Source organism: Zosterops lateralis (assembly GCF_965231275.1).
Source record: "Zosterops lateralis genome assembly, chromosome: 3".
Taxonomy (NCBI): Eukaryota; Metazoa; Chordata; class Aves; order Passeriformes; family Zosteropidae; genus Zosterops; species Zosterops lateralis.
Genome location: NC_139764.1, coordinates 58404035 through 58429028, shown reverse-complemented (window position 1 = coordinate 58429028; position 24994 = coordinate 58404035). Strand labels below are relative to the sequence as shown.

The window sequence follows — 24994 nt, the reverse complement described above, 5'->3', positions numbered from 1 at the left end:
GGGCTTGGGGATTTGCCCTGGAAGAATCTACCATATAGTTTCCCCACCTAGGCTGAAAGAAAAGATTCTCTCCCATGGTGCTCTGCTCGAGGTTTCTCCTTTCCCTGTTTCCCCATTGGTTGTGGTATCCCTGGTGGTCTGCCCCCATGTCCCCTGTGGGTCATTGCTCTTTGCCCTGCCCTTGTACCCCCCTTTGCCCTCAGACCATTGGTTCCTGACCCCATACTTAATCCTGAGAACTCCTTTGATCTGGGTCTTTCTGTCCCTGAACTCTTTGGGGTATGTCTGTAAAATAAACTGCACTGGAACTTACACAGGAGACCCTTCCTGCCTCTCCTTGCTGAGCTAGCTGTGGTGTGTATGGTGTGTGGACTTGTCCTTGCCTGTGTGCCCACCCAAGTGGCTTCTCCAGAAGAGATACTTTTCGAGGGAAGGTACAACAACCACCATCAGCACTTGATCCCCTCATGCAAGTTATCAGTGAAGATGTTAAACAGGATGGTCCCAGTACTGAATCTTGGGGAACACCATCCATGACCAGCCTCCAGCTGGATGTAAATCCATTCACCACCACTCTCTGGAGTCAGCCACCCACACACTTTTTACCCAGCAAGCTATGTACCTACCCAAGCCATGAACAGCCAGTTTTTCTGGGAGAATCTGTGGGAAACGGTGTCAAAGACTTTACTAAAGTCCAGGTAAACAATGTGCGCAGCCTTTCATAAAAGGAGGTTGGTCAAAGAGGATCTGCCTTTTTAAAGCCCATGCTGGTCGGGATGGTCCCTTGGTTGTCCAGTTCATGTCATGTGATTGCATTAAAGATGATCTGCTCCATGACCTTCCCGGGAACCAAGGTCAGGCTGATAGGCATGCAGGTCCCCAGATCTCCTTCCAGCCCTTCTTGCAGATGTGTGTCACATTTGTTAATTTCCCATCTAGTTGTTATGAATCTCTGCATTTGTGGCACTCTGGCAAAGCTGTGCTTTAGCACCAGGCTCGTTCTGAAACTTGACAGAGAATTTCTTTGTGTCTCTCCAAATGTCTCAGCTGCAGGCCTTACTTTTGCTGTCCTGCATCTATGCCAGAGCCTCGAATTCCTCTGTGGCAGAAAGCACATTGCTTGAGGGCGATGAATTAATTTTTAAGTCTTGTGGCTTGGCTTCTAAGTCTTCTGCTGAATGTAGAGGATGGCACAGTCCACTATAAAAAAGTAATTATGCTCTTTGTCACGGTTCTGTAACTAGGTCTAAAGCTGTATTTAGTCTCTTTACATGGAGAAGGAAATCATGTACACTTGATTCTGGTGTTCAAAATGAAATGTTTATGGACATATAGATACATTATACTTCGAATGAATAGTGAACACAGATGCATTTGCTGGTGATATCTGGCCCTCTTCTGGTCTGATCTGGAATAACTGAGAAGCGATCTGTTATGCTCAGTGTAATTTTGTAAGGAAACATGGCCCCAGGACAGTAGAAATCCAGGCAAACCACCTGAAAAGAATGGGCTTTCCTAGACTTCTTATGAGGTTCTTTACATTCTTGTAATTAGCTAACACACCTAGTAGAATTTTTAGAGATGAGGGAAGCCAGAATTGCTGAGGTGCAAAGAATCAAAATACTGCAGAAGAAGTTATGCATAATTTCCCATCACCAAGGAAGCTTTTATTTTCATATGAATTACTGTATATCCTGTTTATGAAACACGCCAGTGGAACTTTCTTGTACAGGTAAGCTAAAATCGCTTAAAATGCACATTGCCATCTCCCATTGCTGGCTTCAACAGAGCAGAAGTGCTTTGTGACTCTGTAGACACCATTTAATTATTTAATCTCAATTGTTCTTGTGATGTCTTGCAGAAATGGATGTCATCTTGGAGATTACATATTATAATCCAGGTTGTCCACAGCTTTCTCTCAAAAAAACCCTCTATCAAACAAAAAAACCCAAACAACAACAAAAAACCTCCAAGTTTTTACAGTAGTTTTGGGTTAGATCCAGAGCATCAATGACCTATTTAGTAGACCAAACCTACACAAAATGGATGTGACTCATTGTCTATGCATGTTGAAGAAGTCAGGAGGTAATTCGTCACTTTCAACAATTTGACCCCAAAGCTTATTGTAATATAATTAGTCATCTGGAAAAAAGGAGATGTAATTAGATAATAAGATCCATAAGGTAATTTTATGGATTTCTGACAGATCCCCAAAGCCTACACATGAACCTGTATCTGCCTAAGGAGAAGTAACTTCAGCTCATCCTAAAAGATGAACCTTCTAGTGTTGATTAGTTTTTAAGAAGAATGAAGATAAAAAGCAAGATAATTAAAACCTACTCTCCTATAAAGCCATACTGTCATTAATAGTCCCTCTTCCTGTGTATTTTTCCAGGTTCTTCCTGGTGAAAACTATTGTGATGTATTGTGGCATATTATAGTGATGTGCCATGCACTTTGAGGATTTCATTTTCTGTATCTTCAATATAGATAACAATGATGCAATGATATCTAAGCAAAGCATGGTGCTCAGGCAGAACCGTGTAGCTGTTACTTTAATCCACTTTGAGAAAAGATTTCCTGTATTTCAAACAAGTCTACGCTTACATGATGTCACATCATCCCTTGTAACAAAATAGCACGAATTGTTTCAAGTGAGTAACCAAATACCTTCCACTAAAAAGAGCGTGAGCTTGTTTTATCTTCCCTGGTGGGGAGGCGAGGTTTGTCCCCGGAGCAAAAGGCACTGCGGAGCTGCCACACGGTGTCACTGCGGTGCCGAGGAAGAGCCCTCTGCCAGCTGGGACCTGACAGGGTCTTTGTAGTCATTTGGTGTTTCAGGAGTTGATATCCCACGGGTTCACGTGGGGTATTAAGTGCTAGCTGGGAGAAATACGGAATATATTGCTGTACTTCCTACGCTATCTATAAACAACATCATCTACCAGAAATTATATGCTTTAAAGTTGCCTCGTCAGTGAAACCACTTTTATCTAAATGAACTCATGAAATAAAATGACGGACCAACTTTTGCCTCCTCCTTGTTTTGGAAAAGAAACAGACAAAATACAGGTGCCAGTGTTTCTTTATTTTCTGTCTAAAGGACAGGATGTTTTTGTGCAATCCTACTACCCCACAACTTGTCCTGGTGTGGATGTACAGAACAAAAAAATATTTGAAGACTGGTTTAATGAAGTCTAATAAATAATCTTAGAGAGATTTTAGGCGTAACTGTAAACTATTTGGAAGTAGATACTGCTGCCTCTCACAATCATCAGTAACTGTACAGCACAAAGAGATTTTATCAGCCAGTTGCTTGTTTATCTCTGATTTCTGTTGAGAGGGCCATTGTATTTGTCTGTGTGTGGTTGTTAACAAATATACATATTGTTTCTAAATTATTTTATGATAAGGCCTGTGGAGAATGCCAGGCAGAAGCCAAAGAAAACATTACATAAATAGTCTCTAATTTGCTTTTCAACTGTATGAAATGAAAACACTCTTAAAAACAGAAGAGTCATGCTTTATTTCTGCATGTAAAAAGTCCACTATTTCTTCATACAAAACCCAAATTTTTACCCAGATAATTCTTGCACTCTTAAGGCTGGCTGTACTTCCAGGATTTGCCATGCTCATTATATTTCTGCAGAAGTCAGAAAAGCCAGAACTAAAAATCCCCATTGCATGCAGTTATCCAAAGGGTAACATGAGCATATTCACATCTAGAATATTGTATAAGGTGACACATTTATATTATAAATGCATCTTCATGAGAATAGCTAGATAATACAGAGAGCTACAGTGGGGATGTCTGTGTGTGTGGGTGCTTGTGTGTGTGTAAGGTTAAACTTCACAGAGTATCCTTACTTGAGGTGTTTTCCCTGTTGACTACCTCTAAGGCACCCTCTTGTGAAGTGGGATAGCATTGCCAATTCTTCTCTAACAGCATTTCCTGGTGTCTGTAATCAATTGACTGTAAAATAAAATGGCACTTCTAGAGTGCTCTTTAGTACTCCTGTGGATCATAAGGATAAGCAGAAAAGCTGTACCTTTAACATAGCAAGAAAAAGCAAATATTGCTTTCCCTTGAAATACTGATCCCAGGTGACTTCTCACAGGCATTAGCCATGCTGGGATCCATTCAAGATCCCTGGCTGGGGCATATTCTTATCTATGCAGTGTTTTCCAAAGTGACTACTCATTGCCCATGAAGATGTGGCTGGAAGAATCAATGGAAGTTAAGAAATAATTCATTTCTATGCCATCATATGAAAATCCTTTGAGTCACAGGTGAAGAAAAACCTCAGTTGAGCAGATTCCCCCACATGGGCAACTACAGCTAAGAGGCTGATGGGAAAACCCACTTAGAGACACTCGTGGCAGTTCCCAAGATAAGATGAGCTGGCTTTCTTCATTAACTCCTAACATATTAGATTTCAGAATCTTGATCAACTTACTGATCTTGGACTTTTTAACTCCACGACAAACTTAGAATTAGAACAGCATGTATAAATGGAAAAGGCCAAATATGACTTCTTACTTATTTCCATTGCTCTGTTAATTAAAAAAGCATACTTAACACCATATCACAGTGTATTAAGTTTATATCTAATACCTTCCCACATACTACATTGTCTAAAGTTTGAATAATATTTCAGATCTGTTTTGAATCCTTGTCCTTCTCTTCCATTCAGCAGATAAACTGGTGCAACACTTCCTTAGTAGGTTGTACTAGGTTGTAATTTTAGCTGTTTAGAGAATACTCTCTTGTGCAGTTTGTGCTCTTGGAAGTGCTTATTGCCCACCAAATACCACAGGAGCCCAACCTGTGTCCTCCCAAGAGCCCTCCAAGATACACAGTCCCATGCAGTTCCCCTAAAATTGTACAACCTCTAGGATTTTGGGTCATAGGTGGTCTAAACCAGTCTGACTACAGTTATGTTGGTTAGCTAGGCTGACCAGAGTCCTGAAAACCAGCTGAAAAGCTGGTTCTTAGCATTCAGCTCAGGAGCAGGAAAACATATTTCATAGCTGCTGAAAGCTGCTAAATACCTGCTTTTAATAGGTCTAATTTAAACCAACAAACATTTATTTGGATTGCGCATTTCTTTCAGTGGCTCAGTTAATGGGGCTGAGTAATGAATGGAGGCACCACTGGATTGTATTAGCACTGCAGTACCGTGTTAGCAACCTTTTGGTCCTGCTCAGGAGGCTGTAAAATGCTTTGTTCCTCGCAACATAAACACCATTATACTACTGTCAGGGTTGAATTTACTTACCATTAAGCAAATGTATATAATCCTGCAATTGGCGCTGCCCCAATGACAGGAGCTGAGGAATGCTGCCACAATATGCAGCCAGATGTTTCAGGGTGGGACATTTCAGAATGGGTCCAAGTTCTCTACTCTAGGGATGTGGGCTTAGACTAGCATAGAGAAGAGCTGAAAAAGCCAGAGCTAGCACTAAGGAGTGCAAGCAGTTGTTCTCTGATGCAGCAGCAATGCTGAATCGTGCAGTGGAGATGGGACCTTAGTCATGCTTCTCAACTCTGTTCAAATACTAAATGTGTTGAAGGCTTTAGTACAGTTTGGGAACAGGTTCCTTGAAGAAATTCCTGGTATTTCCTGGTTCCAGGCAGGCTGAAAAACACTGTGAGAATGTAGTGGGTTTTGGTATGTCCATTTATGGACATGAATCAAAGGAACTGCAGGGAGGAAAAAAAAGTGGAAAATGAGAGGAAAAATAAGTTAACTGAATTACTTCCTCTCTCAGATTCTTCTTGGGTTTTGGGCAAAGCCTTACAGTGGTATTTCATCCCAACTTCTCCTTGCTAACTACTTCCATATGTAGGCATAGTATAACATCAGTTAAAGCCACATTTAAGCACTGTTTTTAAAGAACTTGGGGTTTTGGTGGTAGGATACAAAGTCAGAATGGTTGAATTATTATATATTCAGGTAAGAATATTACTGTTCCTTCTTACTTTAATGTCCTTTTCAGTATAATGAAATGAGAGCTTTCTTCAAGTGCAAGATTTGAAAAAAGCTATGCTACATGAAAAAATACAAATGATCTAGTAAAGAATATGCTATTTCTAGTGGTGTCCAAAAGTCAGTTTTCTCAGCTGAGTCCCCTTCTTTGTGAGACAAACAACTGGATACTGTTCAAAGACTTATTTATTCCTGTGTGGTTTCAGATCATTAAAAGTGGCTCATTCTTGAAGACTTTTTAAACTAGTGTCTTTTGGATGTGTCTTAGCTCTGAGGAATCTGACAAATTTCCATCTGGACAGTAGAGCCTATTTCATATGAAAGGGCTATAATCCATGTCTGTTGTTCACATCTGTATTGTGTTAGAAAACTAAGCTGCAAAGCCATGCAAAAGTGTTATGGTACAAAAATCTGAAATACGATGGCTTAGAACTATTTCAAAGTATTTGATATTCTGGTCTCCAGCGACCTTGAATTTCTGTTTAATATTTAATTGAATACCTTCTATTAAATTAGTATTGACTTTACAGTGATTCTTTACTAACTGTATTATTAATATAGCTGGGGATCCATTTAAAGGAGCTAGTAACTAGAATGAATATACTTTCATATGTGAATAAAATATTTTAAAAATACAATAGCCAACCTGCACAATAGGATTTTCTGAGGATGCAAACAACCAAAAGCAGACCTCCAAAAAAAGGTATTTTGAAAGGAACGTGAACCAGTGTTCTCTCCCATGTAAGTGACTTTGGACTTTTGAACTCAGTTTTTATTCTTCCATCTATGCATCTTAGGCACAAAGAATGAAATCAGGAAACTTCTTTACGGTTGAAAGGTCCACATTGTAGCAATCATTTAAGATGCCATGAATTCCACACAAGAGCTCCTTTTTCCTGGGATACCTTAGAAAGAAAGCCTTACAAACAGTATGATGCCTACCTACTACCTCTAGGAGAGCTTACAACAAAATATTTAAATTTCTTTACTTTCAGAGGTCTAACACCTATGAAACGGTGTAAAATGTATGTTTCTGTCAGAAGACTACACATGTTCCTGGAAAAAGGAATGCAATCCATTATAATGCATACCTGAGTTTTATGATCCCTGATATGCTCAGCAACTTGATTAACAGATTTGCATATGTAGCATACTTCCTTATTTAAATTCACAGTGGCGACTGCAAACTACTATCAAAATATTCTGACAGGCCTCTTCTGTGCTCTGCTGGCCTGTGAAACAGTGCAGAAATGTTTCAGATGGCTGTCAAGGCAGTTTCATCATCACATAATCTGGGGAAGGATAGGTAGTGGTCCTGGGCTGCTTTGGGGGAACCCCTTTGTGGGTGTCTTTCAGACAGCCCTTCCTCAACCAGAGCCCTGCTGTTGGTCTCTGACCCTCCAGCCTTGTTTTCCAGGCACAGCTGGACGACAGTGCCTGGGGAGGCCACAGCGTTGTGTGGCTTAGGGGTTGGAGATACAGCCCACGCTGCAGAGAGCTGGGAGCAGAACATGAGTGAATCTCATGGGCCCGTGGTCATGAGGCTCATGAGAATTATAGTATTAGGAAATGTCATTCATTATAATATCTGATGCTAACTGGTAAAAGACTGCAGGGCAGAGCTGTTCATCAACAGATTTAAGCAGTGCCATAAGCACCCCAACTCTCACAGGAATTAATCCCAACCTGCCAGGTACATTGTGCTTCTTTCTGTTCTGCTAATCCTGAGAGCTTCTACGGCAATGGTTATGAATGAAGTCCATGTACATCCTGTCCTTTCTGGAACTAGAAATTACAGTTTTCTTGTTATTTGGGGGTGGAGCCACAGTCGCAGTCAGGCAACCAGTCCTTGGTGTTGTATGAGTGTTTGAAGTGTTTCCAGGGTGAACTGAATGGCTGCACAATATTCATAACCTGAAAAAAAAAATAGAGAAAAAATGCTGGAGAGTCTCAGGGAGCATAAGAGCCAGAGGCTACCCAAAAGTATTTCATATGGGACATAGAAAGCCACTTCCTCATGCCAGGAGAATTCCTTTTATTTTTCTGAGGAAGGGAAAATGCTTCTATGGCCTTGAGCAAAGGCTGGTGAAGCTATTGGCGAGACTCCCATTGACTTCCCATTAGTTTAGGGCTCTGTTGTTCATCATTAGTCAAAGCTGGTGTTACACCGATTTGCTGCTAATGCTAGCTGAAATCAATGGGATTGGAAGGTGCTCAGGAAGGATGGACATTTTTGTAAGCTAACACTCTTTCAGCACCAGGAAATTCCAGATTGAACTTGTTTGCCTGAAAAGGATTCTTGTTGGAGAGCATGCTTTTTTCTGAAAACAAGAACTAATGCTTCTAGTGCAAAGGTTAATTTTGAATTCAAAGAATCTCCTTGTCTTAATAAAGGGACAAAAAAGTCTGTTATTAATGTAGGACTCAGCACAGGACTGAAGCTTTTCTTTTAGCTTCAGGGGGATGAGGCAAGTGACTCACAACTGTCCTTACAGTAGTTCTTGCTTATCTAAGAAGAATGTTTGGACCATTATCAAAATGTGTAGCTCTTAAAATCCTTCTTATCCATGGGCCTGCAAGAGTTTGAACCCATGGACACTTTACACATATAATGTCACATACAATGATTTGGCCTCATCAGCACACAGGAAGATAATCTGTGTAATTGCCACCAGAGTTCAGTGTTCTACCATTAACACTTAGGTGTTAATTCAAGTAAAGCTCCACCTAAATTAGTCCTACACTGCATGAAGGTTAAATCACAAGTTTTTTAGAGGCCCCTTCCAACCTGTAGTATTCTGTGATTTTTATGATACAACTCATTAGCTCTTCCCTGAGAATTGCACCAAATTTTGGACTTCTGGATTCGAGTCTAGAGTCAATGCTTTCAGTAATTAAAAATATTTTCCTTTCCTTAGTTGAAAAGAAGTCTTAACCAGTGGAACACCTCAATGTAATCAAGCACGTTGTGTGGTGTATTTCAACAGCAGCTGAATACCATGGTGACCAGCTGGCTCCCTTCAAACTACATGGGATGCATGAGGAGACCTGCTTCACTTTCTAATGGGTTGGCAAAGCAAGCCTGGCTCTTCCCTCCATTCTAAATTCAGAAGAGTAACAAACGACAGTTGGTTCACTAGTAACAGAATAAGTAAATCATTAGCTTATTCCTAAGTGTATGTGCTTCTGGAGAAAGAAGTCACCACATATTAGTTGATTTTCACCGAGTGCAAAGGCAACCTCTTTAGAAACATGAGAAGGAATGGTAGAGACTACAGGTAAATGAAATACCAAGCCATTTATATAAAAAATATAAATACTTTATTTTCAACTAAAAAGGTGCAAACATGTAACTTTTGGTCACACTTCTCAACAAATAAACTGTCCAAAAAGAGCCATAGTCAAAGAAAGAAACAAATGCTCAAGTGGAAAGACTGATGAGCTACAGAAGAGCCATTTCTCTTAAAGCCACTTGTCTTATAAAGTAGTAAGCAAACATATTTTGCCAGACAAATGCTTTGTAACATTACTGGCACCTCAATTTCATCTTGACCTCAACTCACCATTTGGCTCTATCTGAACAATTTCCACTAGAGTATCTATTTCATGCTTTGAATGCATTGTCAAACAAGCTTTAAATCTTACCTATCTTGTTCCAAAAAAGAAGGCTATCATTGAACTTTCAAAGCATTAAACAAAAGCACAAAACTTTAAATTAATTTAGATAACTGTACAAATATATATACACACAGTATTTACAATATTCATAAAAAGTAGCTTGTTACAGGTAAATTAACTGCCACAAGCTGTCCAGTCTAGTTGACATGATTCTGATTCTTGCTGGTCAAGCCATCTGAATCAGTGTCAGAGCTGAAACATTACTGTCCTGACTAACAGAACACCTTCTACTTAGCACTTTGCTGGGTTGTTTGCATTCCAGCTGTTGCTGTCTCTAGGCCAGCGCCAGCAAACATGCTAATGGTCTCTTCTCAATTGCACTACTAGATGAAGCATGCTGTACCACGTGAAGGGAACATTTACTTGAATCTCTGCTTTTCCTGCCTGTTTCCCTTAAGCCCATCACACCACCTCAGGAACAATATGTTCTGAAGCTGTGTCTTGCTGTGGTCCCACTGTCCGTTTTACGTTCTTCTTCAAACCACCATTTGCGGTCAGTAGAAAAATTGTCTTAAGTCACACGGAGCAGTTTGTTGAAATTAAAAAAAAAAACTGATTTAAATACCTTGTGCTATTGAATCATGTTTACAAAATGAGATGCAAATCAGTTCAAGTTGAGAATGTACTTAGCGTCTCCTTCTGGCTTTATGCCATGTCTCCATACATCTTTCTGTAGTACAGAGACTCGAAGATGTCATTGTCTCCAGGGCAGTTGTAGTGGCACGCGCAGGTCTTGATGAACATCATTTTCCTTTTCATGATCTCCCCATCAGGGCACTTGAACTCCACAGGGAGGGTGGCTGTTCTGTGGGGTGTGCAGCAGCGCCCGTCAGTGCAAACACCACAGAACTTGGCTCTGTAGGTCTTCACGCTGGTGCAGCCAGACAGCTCAAACTTGATGGGCTTGGAGATTTTGGGGGTGCGAATGCACTTTTTGCCTTTCTGTTAGGATAGAAGTGAATACGAGATGTTTAGAAGGTAGGCTTTCACAAAGCACACTAAGCTTGCAAGATAGTGGTGAGCAGACATGCTAATCCTTACTGTATTATCATTAGGCAAGATTGTCTTATACAGTGCCATAATACAGCATGAGAGAAAACTAAGGACATTTAACTAATTCACTAAATAGTGATCACCACTAGGGTAAAACCCAAATTTCAAAGTAAATCACTTGAAACTGACTACCTGTCAGCACTGCACTTTTGATCACTAGAGGATGGAAGTAACCTAGTGCAGCATATGTAAAGATAATAGTATTTACCTTGATGTTCTCCTCCAGGTCTGCTTCACAAGGTCTGACCATGCAGAGTCTACTCTGTTTCTCCAGTCTGCAGAAGGCATTATCGTTGGTGACCCTGGTAGAGATACCCATGCCACAGGTCTTGGAGCAAGCACTCCATTCTGTGGTCTGCACCAGGCAGTTGGCACGCATCATTGTTGGGTCTGGACCATAAGTGTCTTCCAGTCTGTAAGCTGCAGGAGACAGAAAACCAAAATGAGACCACTGCCTGACCTCAGCCTTCTAAATGTTCCTTCCTTCCTTTTCCTGAGAAATGCAGGCAGCTACACTAAGGGATGATTCCACTAACTGCAGCCCTCCAGCCTCTGCCCCGTGCCCGCTGCCCTCACCCCCATGCAGGACGCCCCCTTCCCCCGGCTGCCATCCGCAGAGAGCCCCCCACTCACCGGCAAGTGCGGGTCCCACGGCAGTCTGCTCCTTGGCCTCCTCGCAGACCCACTCCTCGCAGCACTTTCCAGGGAGCTTCACCCGGCGCGGGTAGGGGCAGTCGGGGCTGGGCAGGCGGACGTCCATGCTGCAGAGGGGCACGCAGCCCACCGCGCCGTCCAGGCAGGTGCACTGGTACTTGCAGCTGCTCTGGAAGGACTCTCCGCTGCGGTACACCATGCCGCTGAACACGCACGGGGCGCCGTCCCGAGCTGCGAGGGGCAGAGGCAGAGCGTGAGTCGGGGGTGCCGGGGGTTCCCTCTTTCCCTCGCCCGGCAGGACCCTGTTCCCGGCCCCCACTCACCGGTGCAGACGCCGATCCTGCGGTTGGCGGGGGAGCCGAAGTCGCAGAAGAGCCCCTTGTGGTGGTCGCAGGGGTCGCGCTCGGTGCAGAGCTCGCCCAGCTGCTTGGCGCACACGCGGCAGCAGCCGCAGCCGTCCAGCACCAGCGAGACGCCGGCGGGGCAGGTGGGGCCCGGCCCCGCTCCGCACTGGCACTGCCCGCTGCACTCCTGGCCCTGAGCCTCCTACAAGTGCCGGGGGGACAGAGAGAGGGAGAGAGGGGTGTCAGAGCCGCGGCCGGGAGCGCCGGGCCGGGCCGGGGCCGGGGCAGGGGCGGCGGGGCGGGCGGCAGCGCTTACCGGGCTGAGCAGGGCGAGCAGCAGCGCTGCGGCCAGCGGGGCCAAGGTGCCGGGGGCCATCCTGCAGCGCTCACGGGCTTGCGGGGGGCGAGGAGGAGACGTCGGGCTGCCGGGCGGCGAGGGGAGCCGAGGTGACCGGGAGCTTCCCGCAGGGCGGATCTCCTCGTTGGCGGACGGGGCTGTGCCGGGGGCGGCTGCTGGGGCTGCGCGGCTCCGCTCTCCACTCCTCTCCTCTCCTCTCCTCTCCTCTCCTCCGCTCCGCTCCGCTCGGTCCGAGTGCGGCGGGAGAGTGGCTGTGTGAGTGCCGAGTGCCGGCACGGACGCGCCTTTATAGGCGGCGGCGGCGCGGGCTCGCCAATGGGCTGAATGGGGCCGCGGACAAACAGCGACATTCCGCGCATTCCTGCGCGCCGCGCCGCGCCGCCCGCCCCGCCCCGCGCCGCCGCCGCCGCCCCGGAGCGGCCCTGACCCCTGATCCCGCATTCCTCCGCCGGCGCCCCCCAGCGCACGCTCTCGCCCCCCCAGCACGGCTTTTTATTTTTCCTCCCGATATGTTTTAAATGCGAGTCCCCGTGGCTGGGGGCGCTCCCCGCCGCCCCCGCCCCCGGCAGCGCGTTATTCCGAGGCGGACGGCGGGTCCGGGGGGAAGGGGCGAGGGGGGCGGCCGAGCGGTTGCCAGGGGCGTCCGGGGGAATCCGCTGTTTCCCTTCCCCTGTGCTCCCCGCTCGTCCCTCCCTCCCTCCCCCGGGCGCAGGGGACGCGGGGCGGGTGATGGGGGCGGCGCGGGGTACCCGGTGTCCGGCGGCGAACGGTCCCGGCGCTTTGGTACCACCGAGAAAAGGTATAATTACACCACCGGGTATAAATTGACTCTGTGTACCCCTGAATCATACTGGATATTTGTAATGTGTTCCTTCCCTAATAGATGCTCTCTATGAATAGAGAGAGTGCCTATTTACTCTGAAATACTTGGCACTGCGAGTGGAGTCTGAAGCATGGAAGAAGTGGCTATTATTTTCCCACTGCCTGTGTGCAGCTGTCATTTCTGAGCAACACGTTCCTCGCACATCCCTGCTCCCAACCTTGCTGATGGCCCGCCCCAGGATTACAACGAGAAGAGAATGGCATGCCACCACACTTAGCCAAAACCTTAACACTGTGGTTTGTATTTGACTGAACCCAGGACTTAAACACTGTGGCTTGTATTAAGTCATTGCAGATAACTGCTATGACTATTGTTTTGTTTTTTTTTTTCTTTTTTTTAACTGGGAGGATGGCTCTTCCCCCGCCTCCTGTGTATGATTTGAATATTCAGTGATGTCATGTTGTTTGACCTCTGCTTTAAGGCAAGGAATGCCAGTGTTTTGGCTTTTGACCTGTGGAAGTACGTTAGTGCTTAGTAAGAGAGACCAGCTTAATGCATCACGTTAAGCCATCTAAAATCTGCTGGTTACCTTAAGAGATCTCATCTTCTGTGTGCAGGCTTTCCCCTGCTGCCATTCTCCCTTGCTCCCCACTTCTTTCCATCCCTCCATGTCTAGGCATACTTCCATGCTATGATGCAGCAATAAAACAGGATTCACGAGGGGAAAAGAAGGTCTTCCATGTAATGCCCCAGTAGGACCATTGTGCTGTAAAACTCCTACTTATATTCTGCCAGCATTGTGCTGTGTCTGGTAAAGTCATTTGGATGTTATTTCTTCTACTTGAAATTCTCCATCAAAAGAAATGAGATTGGCTTTGAAAGAAAAAATGAATCCCAGAGGAACAGTTATGGTAAATAATATATGTTCCCAAAACCATGAGGTCTCCTGAAATCTCTATTTACTTGAAGGACTCCAGTGGCCTCAGTGCTGGGTAAATAGTATGTGTACCAAACTATGTATGACATGCATACCAAAATGCAAATGTAACCAGGTAAACAGAATGCCTTTTTTAAATGCCTAAATATGGTAGGAGAACATCAGAGAGAGAGAGAGAGACTCTAGACATGTTTTATAACTTTCCATGTTAGAGGTTTTTTTAGAGATACAATTTTATTAAACAAAACCTAAGAATCTCACTGACAGAAAAAGTATGCTTAAAAGTAGCAAACTACCAGAAAGCCAGAAAATCCAAAATTAAAGGATAAATCTGTCCTAAGTCCTCCCACTGCAGGCCAAGTACAGCAAGCCCCATACACTTGCTGCCCTGAGAAAAACAGCTTGAATAGTTATTTGAAATCAGACTAATTCTGGTCTTGCACCACAGTGGATCAGGCATTAGCCCACTAAATTACACGTTGTATGAGCACATGCAGGTAGGTGAGAATCAGAGTCCACAGGAGTGTCTTTTGGCCGTCTTGGTTTCTGTGTTGTTAGATGTGTCCCAATGGGTACCTCATTGGTGCATGTGCGTGTACGCACAGGGGCAAAGGGAACTTGGAAGCAAAGGCAGTTCTTGCAGACTCCAGTCAGTCTTCAGCTTATCCTTTCTGGTGACAATCACAGAATCCTCAGGGTTGGAAGAGACCTTGAAGATAATTTAGTCCAGTTGGCAATGTGACCCCACCATAATCAGCCCTAAACCGTATCCGTGGATGCCACATCCAGGTGCCTCTTGAGTATGCCAAGGTTGGACATCTTGGCATTGATGCATAAAATGGTTAAAATGCACTAATTTTGACTTCCATGCAGGTGTTTATACAGCACATGCTTTTAAGATAGTATATTTTTTCTGCTGAAACTAGGAGTTCACTACACCAGCCTTCCAGACTTGTTTACACAGCTATATACGGTATGTGTGTGTCTACATCAGCTTCAGTTGGTGAAGTCTTGTAAAATGTACAGGTGTGGATTGCTACATTCCTCTCTTGTGTTTTTCCTTCTTTTTTTTTTTTTTCCTGCTTCCCCCCAAAAAGTCACTTGATCAGGTATCAGACATAGTGAAAACCTGGCAAGACTACAGGAAAGTGGCTAGACTTGTAGTGTTTGTGTACTTAAAGAAAGAATCTTGCACATTTTCAACTTTCAGTCACAGATATTTTTTATAAGAGCAATTGGAGGTCTGAGCCAGCCCTCAAAACGGAAATCAAAAGCTCCCAGAGAAACATACCCGAGGAATGTGAATCTGATCCAACAACCATACGCAATGCACATACAGTACTGTGAGTCTTATAGGAAGTCTTGCCATATATGGACATCTGGACCCTGAGCTGTTTATCATCACGATAGGCTTGTAGCTGGCTTCAGACGTTTCTGGCTTGCCTCAGGTTTAGTGTGCCAATTAGTTCCTTTCCCAAAATGCTCACCAGGATATTTCTTTAAAATTGTAATAAATACATCTTGAAATTCTGAGAGGTCTGGTTAAAGTTACGTTAGTAGGCTTTTGCTTAAAATGCAGATTCCAAGAAAGACTTACTCTGCTAGCTCAGAAATAGACACAGAATAAAAATAAAGAGATTTATTCCATCGTGAATGTGGTTGCCTGGTATTTCTCTTTCTTAGAAGTCATCTGGTAGCTTATTCTACGTATCTGCACACATAGAAAGGGCTCTGGAGTAGACCACTTGGTGAACTTTTACCAATCATTTTCTGGGGAGATGAGCGATCTCATGAATCAACAAAGGCAAAAGACCTGTCAAGCAACTTACCCATGTTGTGCAGTTTGTACTGCTTGGTTAGAGTAGTACAAAGCCTTTCACCTTGGGGCCATGACAACTCATGTCAGCTAATCTTACTAATGAGAGCCATTAGCTCTTCTCCAAAGTGAAACCAAAATAAGAAGGCAGAGAGGGGCAGTGGATAGCAGAGGGCCAATGGAATTGTCTGCTACTGAAATGGTGGACCCAGTCCAAATTCCTCAAGATACTGGTTCAGATTCTCTGCTAGCATCAGTTGGGTAGTTCACTTAATGCACTGTTGGCCATCAAAATACTGGTACTTGAAAAGTCCAAGTCCATTGGGCTAAAGCAAAATCATCAGATCCAATTCCCGTTAGGAGACATGAGTTTCGTTGTTTTCTGTCATTCTTTATGTGTTAACATGCAAATATTTTGTTACTTCTAGAGCCCTTGAGAATGCTGCTTTAAGCACTTGGCTTTATTCTTAAAAAGTAACTGGAGTTTTTGTGAATGTGTGTGGTCTTAAACAAGCAAAGTGATTACTGGAAGTAGAATAATCTAGATGGGTATTCAAAGCACATGTAAAACTATTGGTTCAAAAGTGAGATTATGAGTACTGTGAAGCCAAATGTGCTTTACCTACTGAGCCTCAGAATCAGTTTATCTTACTTTATTCTGAAAAATTTGCCGCAGATCTGGTCTTAGAAGCACTGTAGGAGCAGCATCCACTACTTCTGTGAGGAGGCTGGCTGTGTCCTGGGTTTTTCTGGGGAAGTGTAGAGCCCTTCCATGGCTTGCGAAGGTGAGTGAGGAGGGAGAGGTTTGCAGTTGTTTATTTCTCAGATTTGACTGAGGTTTGCCACCTCTTGCTGTAGTAAGTCAACGAGTGTATGGCTGCAGTGAGTCACTAACCACTCCTTTGACAATTGTCCCATAAATGGTTAACAATTCATAAAATGTTAGTGTTGCTGGCTGGAGAGGAAATGTGGCCAGGGATTGACTCAGAACATACACCAGAAATCCTTTTGAGATTCTCAGAGGAACCACGTGGAAAACAGCTGGACGAACACTTCCTCCCACTCTGTCGTGGATTATGTGGGCAGGAATGAATAAGATCTGCTTAGTCTACAATGCACGTGATCTTGTTTTCAGTTTTTCAACCTGCTTCTTTCAGGAGCTGTCAGTGTAAGTTTTGAGAGTTTGTGGGTTTTTTCCCCCAAGCTGAGACATCAATGTTTAATTAATATTTGACCAAATTAGGGACTTCCTTGAACAAATGCAGTTTGCTTTGCCATAAGCTATGGAATCTCTTAATTTATATTGTATCTGCTGTGGAGTAGAGGCCTGGGGAGAATCCTGTGGTATACATTTTCCATGTTGCCTGATAGGATAAGGTCAATCCTTTTCCATGTCTGGGTGACAGAGTGGTTTCTTTGGGGAGAAAAGAAAGCAGAGAAATGTCTCCTTTATTTTTGATGCAACCTCAGTTCGCTGACCTTGGTGTAGTGGGCTTTTCTGTTTACACAGTCCTTCCAGAGGAAGTGGGGGAGTTGGCCTATTGTATAGGTCTGTAATGCCTCTGGAGGACTTCATAAGCACACAGGCTGACCTGCAAAGGAACATAATGTCCTCAACACGCTGGCACCGTATTTTAGAGATTCTATGATTTTTCAGGAAAAAAATCACAGAATTTGGACTATGTTCCCCATGGTTCAGCTGCCAGCTTGGCTGTCTGTTTTTTTCAGCAAGTGACGTGTGGTATGTGACCTGTGTAAATACATCTGTACAAGTGACGCAGACAGGGAAACTAGGATGTAGCATACAACAGCCAAGGTGGCTTCCTTATTGACCCACAGATGTGTGTGAAATTTAGCAACTACTGGGTCAGGTCTGAAAAACATCTTAGACTGCTGATCCCTCTGGTGTTGGTGGGAAATTCTCTGTCAGACCATTTTTCACATGGAGACGAGAAAAGCAGATACTCCAAGAAATGTGCACTGTTAGGGAAGTGGGGAGGTGTTTAAAATATTTTGATTTCCTGCTGGAACTAATTGAGGAGACCTAGCTGTTTTAAACATCAATGATCCCAGGTCTAGAGTTTACAACCATGTTGCTACAAATGTCTTATTGATGGGTGGCTTTTAAGTAATAAGCATCATGTTGTAAAAGTGGTAGGACTCTCACTAACAGCAAGTGTTTCTGAGCTTATTACTCCATTTATAACCCTTTTATTAAAGGGTTTTAAATAGAAATTGAGGTTAGGTTTTTACTGTATGGTGGTTTTTTTTACCATTTTGGACAATGGGCTTTTTGTGAAGATTAAACCTAAGAAGTTATTTGTGGTGCATTTCTACTGAGGGAGTTATCTGTGATGGATCTTGTGGAAAAGTCTAACCTTAATAGCATGGTAGATCTGTATGATTATTAAAGATTCAATTATGACATGGGATGAAAAGACAGTCCATCAACTGCCTTTTTGTATTGCCTAAGCTTTGCAAGGTATTTGAAACTCTTAAATCCGTCCCAACAGTGTTCCTCTGTGAGTTCCAAACTTTGTAATAATAATTTCAGGTGAGTTTTAAAAACATATATGAAATAGCCTTTCTCCTTCTGTCACTCACAAGATACAAAGGGTTGATTTTCAAATTCCCTGGGAACAGTTTTCTCATTTTACCTTCTTAAATTCAGTGATACCTCACCTAGGCCTTCACATATCTTTATTTCTCTTTATAAGTGGCTTGCAAAGAGTGTCAGTGGAGTGCATGACTTGGGAAGTGAGGTTTCTATTTCTTTTTTTGCCATGAAGCTGCCACAGGGGGGAGTAGAAGTTTGGAAAGGACTGTGCTGCCCAAAAAAGCCACCGAGGCAAGTGCTGTATTTATGTGTACCCTGGCCAGGCTCTCACGGGGAGAAAAGCAGGGGCAAAAGAGGAGTGGGTGTTCTAGGAATGAAAAGGTTAGTTGGAGAAAGGAGCTGGAGGGTTTCTGCAGCTGGAACGAGCTGAATGGTTCACTGCTTTGCAAACCACGCTGTTTTTCTTATTCCTTCCTACCAGCTTTTCTGTCCAGATGAAAGGAGAATGCGACCGAATTGTTTTCCTGCCTCAGGAGGGAAGATGACATGTGGGAGTTGTAAAGTACTTGCAAAATCCCTGCCTGTCTGACAAAAGGCTTTTCCCACATTAGGGCTATTGGCTAATGAAGAAAAAATGCTGGGCAGAGGCAAAGCAGAGGACACAGTGAGGAAAAGTTTTGCTAACTTGATAGAAAAGGATTGTTTTTATGGGACTGTTAGTGTTGGTGAAATCCGTCTGCTTCACGATGAGTAACTGGACCCTGTGGGTCCTGTGCCGGCAGGATGAGTTCCTCACATCTTGGCCAGGCCTCAGGGCTACTCTCTCATCCCCTCTGTGACCACAACTTCTCTTGCAAGGCACAGCCTGAAGCAGTAGTGTGGCTGTCAGCCACCATCCTGCCCTGCCACTGGCTTTGGTTCTGCAGAGGAGGCATGTGGGCAGAGATGGGGTTGTAAGAGCAGGAATTGAAGGAGTGGGCTCGGATTTTAAAGTAGTGCAGTATAACAAGAGGGTGGAAAGGGACTTACCTCTCCTGTTTAGCTTCCCACCCATGTGCTGTATTTGAGCGTGTCCCCAGAGAAAACCAGCCAAGGTCCTGAGTGGGAAAGGCAAAACAGGGCTGAAGTGAAAGGTGCACGTATGTGTTTGTGTGGGAAGGGTTGCGGTGGAGTGGGGTGGAACGGAGGAAGTGGAAAAATTGGTGTGAGAGGAGAGTGGTGTAGGTGAACCAGCCAAGGATGAGGTGGGCTTGGCAGCTTCCTTCCCACTGCCTTCACAGCATTTCACCACCAACAGACCAAGCTCAGGTCAGTTCAACCATGGGAAAACTCATTAGCCAGAAAAAGAGAAAGGTGTCTGCAGCAAAGTCCGGGTGCTCCTCTTCTCCACCCCTTTGGTAGCCAGTCCCTGCTTTCTCTTGCCCTGTTGCACTCAGGAACAAGCTGCATTGAGATGCACAGTGGAGACACTACAAATTTCTCACTTCTTGGGTCTGTGTTAGGGAGTTTTAACACTGAACAACCTAGTCAACAATTTTTGGGAAAGAATGAAATAATTTTCAGGAACTTGTTAATGATCAGGAGAACAACTGAAAGGAGTGAATCAGGCACATTTTCTAAGTCCTCAATATCTGAGTGCACAGATCTGCAATGAGGTAGAGTCAGTGAGAATAAAGGAAGAATTAAAGGAGAAACACATTTATGCTTCTGTAACCTGTCATGAGAAATAACAGTAGCACTCACTAAATGTGTTGTTTTTGAATGCAGAGGAGAATATGGCAGGTAAGTCTTTGCTTTTGGTTTTGATAGTGCAAATAGGTTGGGAAAGAAAACCATTCTTTGGGTAACTTTTTTTTTTTGTGCATTTTATATCTGTGTGCATTTATTTTGTGCATGTATATCTGTGATTCCTGGACTTTTGAACTATAATCAAAAGGAGCCTGGGCAAAGTCCATATTCTTTATATTTAGCACATTGATAAATTCAGTGCTTGCTCCACAATCTTCTTCTTAACAGACACAAAGAAGAGAGAATTATTGGTCCAATTTCCAAATAAGACATAAGGAATTTGTTTATGCTTTTGGGAGGTAATATGCTGAAGTTTGAGTGGAACTTTGTTAAGTGTAATGAAATTCTCAAGGAATGCAAGACTGGTTTTGCTTACCAGTAAACATCTAAGATTAAAAAATGCATATACATTTTCCAAACTTGTGCCTAAACCTCAAGTTTCTTGTTTTTAATTAGGGTGGTTTTTGCAAATTCAGGAAGTTAATCAAAACTAAAAATATAAACAGAAAACAATAAAATTAAGTAGATTCAGAGCAACTTTTAATTTTTTCCTTAGTTCCATTTGTGCATGAATTATAGAAGAGGTTAAAATCAGAGGCATAGTGAAGCTTGTACCACAGTTTATGGCACTCACCTGGACTCTTGGAATAGTAAAACCCTGGAGACTGACCTGAGTCAGTGTCGCAGTGTCACAATACCTAGACCCTATTAGAATGCTTTTACAAAAGACAGTGTCAAGATATTAATTCTGGACATGATGTGCATTTTGTAACATTTGAAGAATCAAATGAAGTATGTTTACAAAGACAAAACCAAGAGCAAAACTAGCATTATGTGGTAATGTAATTCCAGTGGTTTGTAATTCCAGTTTCTATACATTTTCCATTTTCATCACTTTATTCTTTTCAGGAAAGAAAAGAAAAAGAGAGTAAATAAGTCTGAGGGAGATTACAGCAATCCTTTTTGAGTCCAGCACTTTTACTTGATGTGTCATCCCTTCTGTTTTAACTCTTCATTGTAGCTTAGGATGAATGGACAGCAGTTACTGTAGTGTAATTGAATCATTCTTCTCCTTGAAAAGGTATACATGTATGTTTTTGCTGTTAGAGGTCACAGGTTTGTTCCTACAGAGGCTTGGTTTTACATTGTGTCCAGAGCTGATTCCTTATGCACTTTCGACGTTTTATTATACAAATGTGGCAAGAAAAACATACATACTGTTGTTCAAGTCAAATTAATTGAAAAGATGATGTGTCTAATTTTTATTTCTTGAAGGCCACCATAGCAAATCTTGCCAAAATTATGTTTTTATTCAAACTTCCTTAATTTTTCCTACTTTTGCTTCAGGCCATCATAGAACAGTACATTCTCATTATTTAATCATAAAAACAAACAAACAAACAAACAACCCCAAAACAAAAAACAAACAAACAAAGCACCAAGGTAACAAGAAGTTCTCTTCTACAGATATTTACCAAGAAAGCTAAGCAGTAACATAGTTTCAGGACTTAAAAACATATTTGATAATACTGGATTAAATGAACAAATGCATTAGAGTTTTGGGGAGAACTAAGACGGGAATAACAGGAAAACTGGAGAGAAAAAAATCTTACAAGATTAAGACAGTAGAGTGCCCAGAATTTTTGTGAAGAATTGGTGCTGGGATACTTCTGATGAAAACAGACCCAGGGTGACCCTCTTGCCGAATTACTGCTCTTGCTTGGAAGGAAGTTTTGAATTTGTAAGTAAGTGTAGGGGATGAGGTAATTGTTAGCCATCATACAGTACCCAGCAGTTTATAGCCTCAGATTGACCATGGGGCAGTGGTGACACTCTGCCTGACCAGCTGTAACATGTCATCCCCAGTGCATGAGGGGTAAAACTTTCTTCCTTGCCTGCCTCTGCCCTTTGCACCTTGCAAAATATTCACTTGCTTTTGCATCATTTGTGCATCAAATCCCTCTTCATTTTGGAAGCTTACTCCTTTAGCTGACCATCATTTCCCCCAAATGAGTCCAAGCACCCTTTTTCACCGTCTTTCCTCATTTTGCTTGTGTCTTCAGTGAACGGTACCTTCTCTAACACAGCCATGAAGCTGCTGTCACTCCTCACCACTGCAGCCCACATTCCCACAGCCTTTTCTGTCTTCAGAGCAATGCTCTCCTCCTCAGAAGGTGACTGCTTCTGGGTATGAGCTGATAGTAAAGCCTACCTTTGTTAGCCTAGGCGAGAAGTTTTTATAAAACAATGCATAGGTGAAAATGGAAGACTTTTGTGAAGGCCATCTGGGGGTCTTACAGATTTGTTTAGCCTGTACCATAGCTTGGAGGATGTTTTTAAAACAACTCTGCTTTCCAAGCTGGAAAGGTCACTGCTTCTTTAGAATACTTTTGGAGATGTTTCTGTGGTTTGTCAGATCTAAAAATAAGCTGTGATCAACACACTTTAAAATTATGACAGGATTTTTTTTTTTTTTAAGACTATATAAGGCAGTTATATATTTGTTTTCCAGTTGGGGAACCGGTCAGAACTACAGACAAGTTATGAAAATCCCCTTCAGAATTCCAGGACTATTTTTTGGTATATCTTCAAAGTTGTGAGCATCTGTTTGCCTATCTGTTCACCTATCTGTTCATCTATCTTATGCAGTTTACAGAGCCTATCATTTTCTCAACTGAGAGAAAAAGGCACCAGAACCTTTCTAGTCTTTTTTCCTAAATTTCTAGGAAAACTGAGAGCTTTATTTGAAGGAGTTTTTTCATTAGAGAAATCCTGGTGAAATAGATCCAGCACATTGCTTGTGTTGATTTTCAGCAAAATGAAGCTGAGAAAAAACTTGGAATTCTTTTGTTCTGAAACATGTCAATAATTTGGTTTTATTTTGAAAGGGACAAATGTTGGAGGAGTTTTTTTCCAATCCTTTTTGTGTCAATGACCTACTGGTCTTGTCCTCAAAAACACTTTTAAAATTTTCACTTTGAGTGACATTTTTTAATGTCTGTCACTGTAAGTAGAGCTGAAGTCATGTTTGGAAACCCAGTCTTCTTCAAAAAGCAGAAAAAATGTTTTCTGGCCCACATCAAGGAACACTTAAACACATCCTATGATTTGTTTAGAGTCATGAAAGACTGTTATGTAAAAGCAAATTTGGTAATGCAGTTTTACCATTTTCTGTCACTGTAGTTGTTCCTAACCCACATGCCATTGTGAGTGTCTGCAGTATGGAGCTTTGGGTCATTCAAAAGGTCTGTGTTGGGTACAGGCCAGTGAGTCCAGCAGGTAGGAATCAATCATTGATGATGGCCTTGGAGACTTTCAGCCATCATTCTGCATTTTCTGTGCTTTTGTATGAGTCCTGTGCTTGAGTATGCAGTGTAGTTGGGAGTGTGGGTGGAAGCTTTGCTACCTGTAAAGAAATGGTAGCTGTTTGTCATGCTTTTTCTCTGCTGGAGTTGCAGGGGGAGTTTCTGAGGCACAGTTGCAGAGATTGAGTCCAGTGAGATCTTCTTTGGAGACCTGAGGGTACCAAACTTGTCTCTGATGGCACTTGCACACAAGGACTTTGTCTCCTCTCACAACTGCTTCAGGATCATTTTGTGTTTCTTGAGCTTAGTCTAGGTGTTCTAACACTGAACAGCTCTCCAAAGTAGTAGCAGTTGGGTTTCTGCCCTAAGCCCTCAAGCATGTCCCAGCCAGAGATGTTTTCAGAGGGCTCAAGTATGGACTGCATTGCCAGTGCTTCAGGGCAGAGGGCTGGTGCAGGTTATTCCTTCAGGGATTTTCCTGCCTTTCACAGCCAAGGGCAGTAGCATTCAGCAGCTGCCTTGTGTTCTACCTGCTTTGCAGAGTGGCATGGGGAAGAGCTGAGGGGAGAGCCTTATCTACTTGGTCTGTCACCTCTAGGGTACACAGGCCAGGAAAGTCACCCTTGCATTTAAAGAAAGAAGAAGTAGTATCACCTCTCTATCTGTGCACTGATATAAATCCCATCCTATTTTAAACCCCATTTTTGACAGTGATTGTTATCTAAAATTGGAAGAAAAACAGAGGATGTTGCTTCTCATCAGGACAGAGCCTGTGTTTAGCCTTCTTTCAAGTGGCGCAATAAAATATGGGAATAGACTTCAGCTTCCCATGTTTTAATTCTTGTTTTTTAATCCCTGTTTTCATTTTTGAAACTATTTGGATCCAAAAAGACATTTTTTTCTCTTTCCACTTCTGATTTGTTTGTTGGACCACTGCCTGCTCACCCTATTCGGATGTCAAGAGACTCTCTATTTTTCCATTTCTGGAATAGTCATTCACGTCTCAGTGTTTCTTGTGAAAACCCTCAGAATTTACAGTGTGTTTATTGGTCTCTCACCAACTGCAGTTTCTCTCTTGTAATATTTTGTTTCAAAGTTTCTCTCAGATACTGTTATATAGATCTGGTTCACAAAATAATTCTGTGGTAAGCCCAGGAGTTTAAGAGACCATCTTCCTAAAAGATCTAGCTAATAAGCTAATTAAAATAGAAAGGATTTATATAATTTGTTGGACTAGGTTTGAGACATAATTGATGGGGTAAGACATTTTCAATAGTAGACTGATGTGCAAAGGATACCAGTTGTGTGCAGTGTTGCAAGAACACGCAGTAAAACATAGCTTCTGTGTGAAGAGGCCATTCTTGGGTCCAGATTTTGTCAATTGTGCTGCACAGATTAAGAGCAGCTTTGTGCAAAAGAGCTTGTAAAATCTGGTAAAACAGGGGAGAACCAATAACCTATGATGGGTATTTCCCCAGAGTGCAGGTAAGGTGGTTTACTTTAGGGGTGTTGCAGTTGAAAGGAAGACTGAGGAATAAGAGGTACGTGGCATAACTGGAGCAGAAATAGCAAGAAAGTAAAATGAGAGGGAAGTTCAACAAACTGTAGAGCAGAAAAACATATGGATGACTTACTGAAAGAATAGAATGTGGTGGGTTTTGCACCAGGACCCTTTGCTGTTCTGCCCAACA

General features: G+C 42.9%; 2 protein-coding genes across 3 annotated transcripts in view; one reads left to right on the top strand and one right to left on the bottom strand.

The window, feature by feature from the left end:
* The window catches only part of LOC310907637 (ectonucleotide pyrophosphatase/phosphodiesterase family member 1-like), a gene marked incomplete at its 5' end in the record, with an annotated part of 520596 nt that overhangs the window by 56560 nt on the left and 439042 nt on the right, over window positions 1–24994 (top strand). The window lies entirely within an intron of this gene.
* CCN2 (cellular communication network factor 2) lies at window positions 9295–12110 on the bottom strand. The gene is made up of 5 exons (XM_083858023.1): window positions 12036–12110; window positions 11699–11921; window positions 11355–11606; window positions 10930–11141; window positions 9295–10610 (listed from the first exon to the last, which is right to left on the bottom strand). The coding sequence occupies exons 1-5, from the start codon at window positions 12093–12095 to the stop codon at window positions 10314–10316; spliced, it is 1044 nt and encodes a 347-aa protein (XP_083714149.1). The 5' UTR covers window positions 12096–12110; the 3' UTR covers window positions 9295–10313.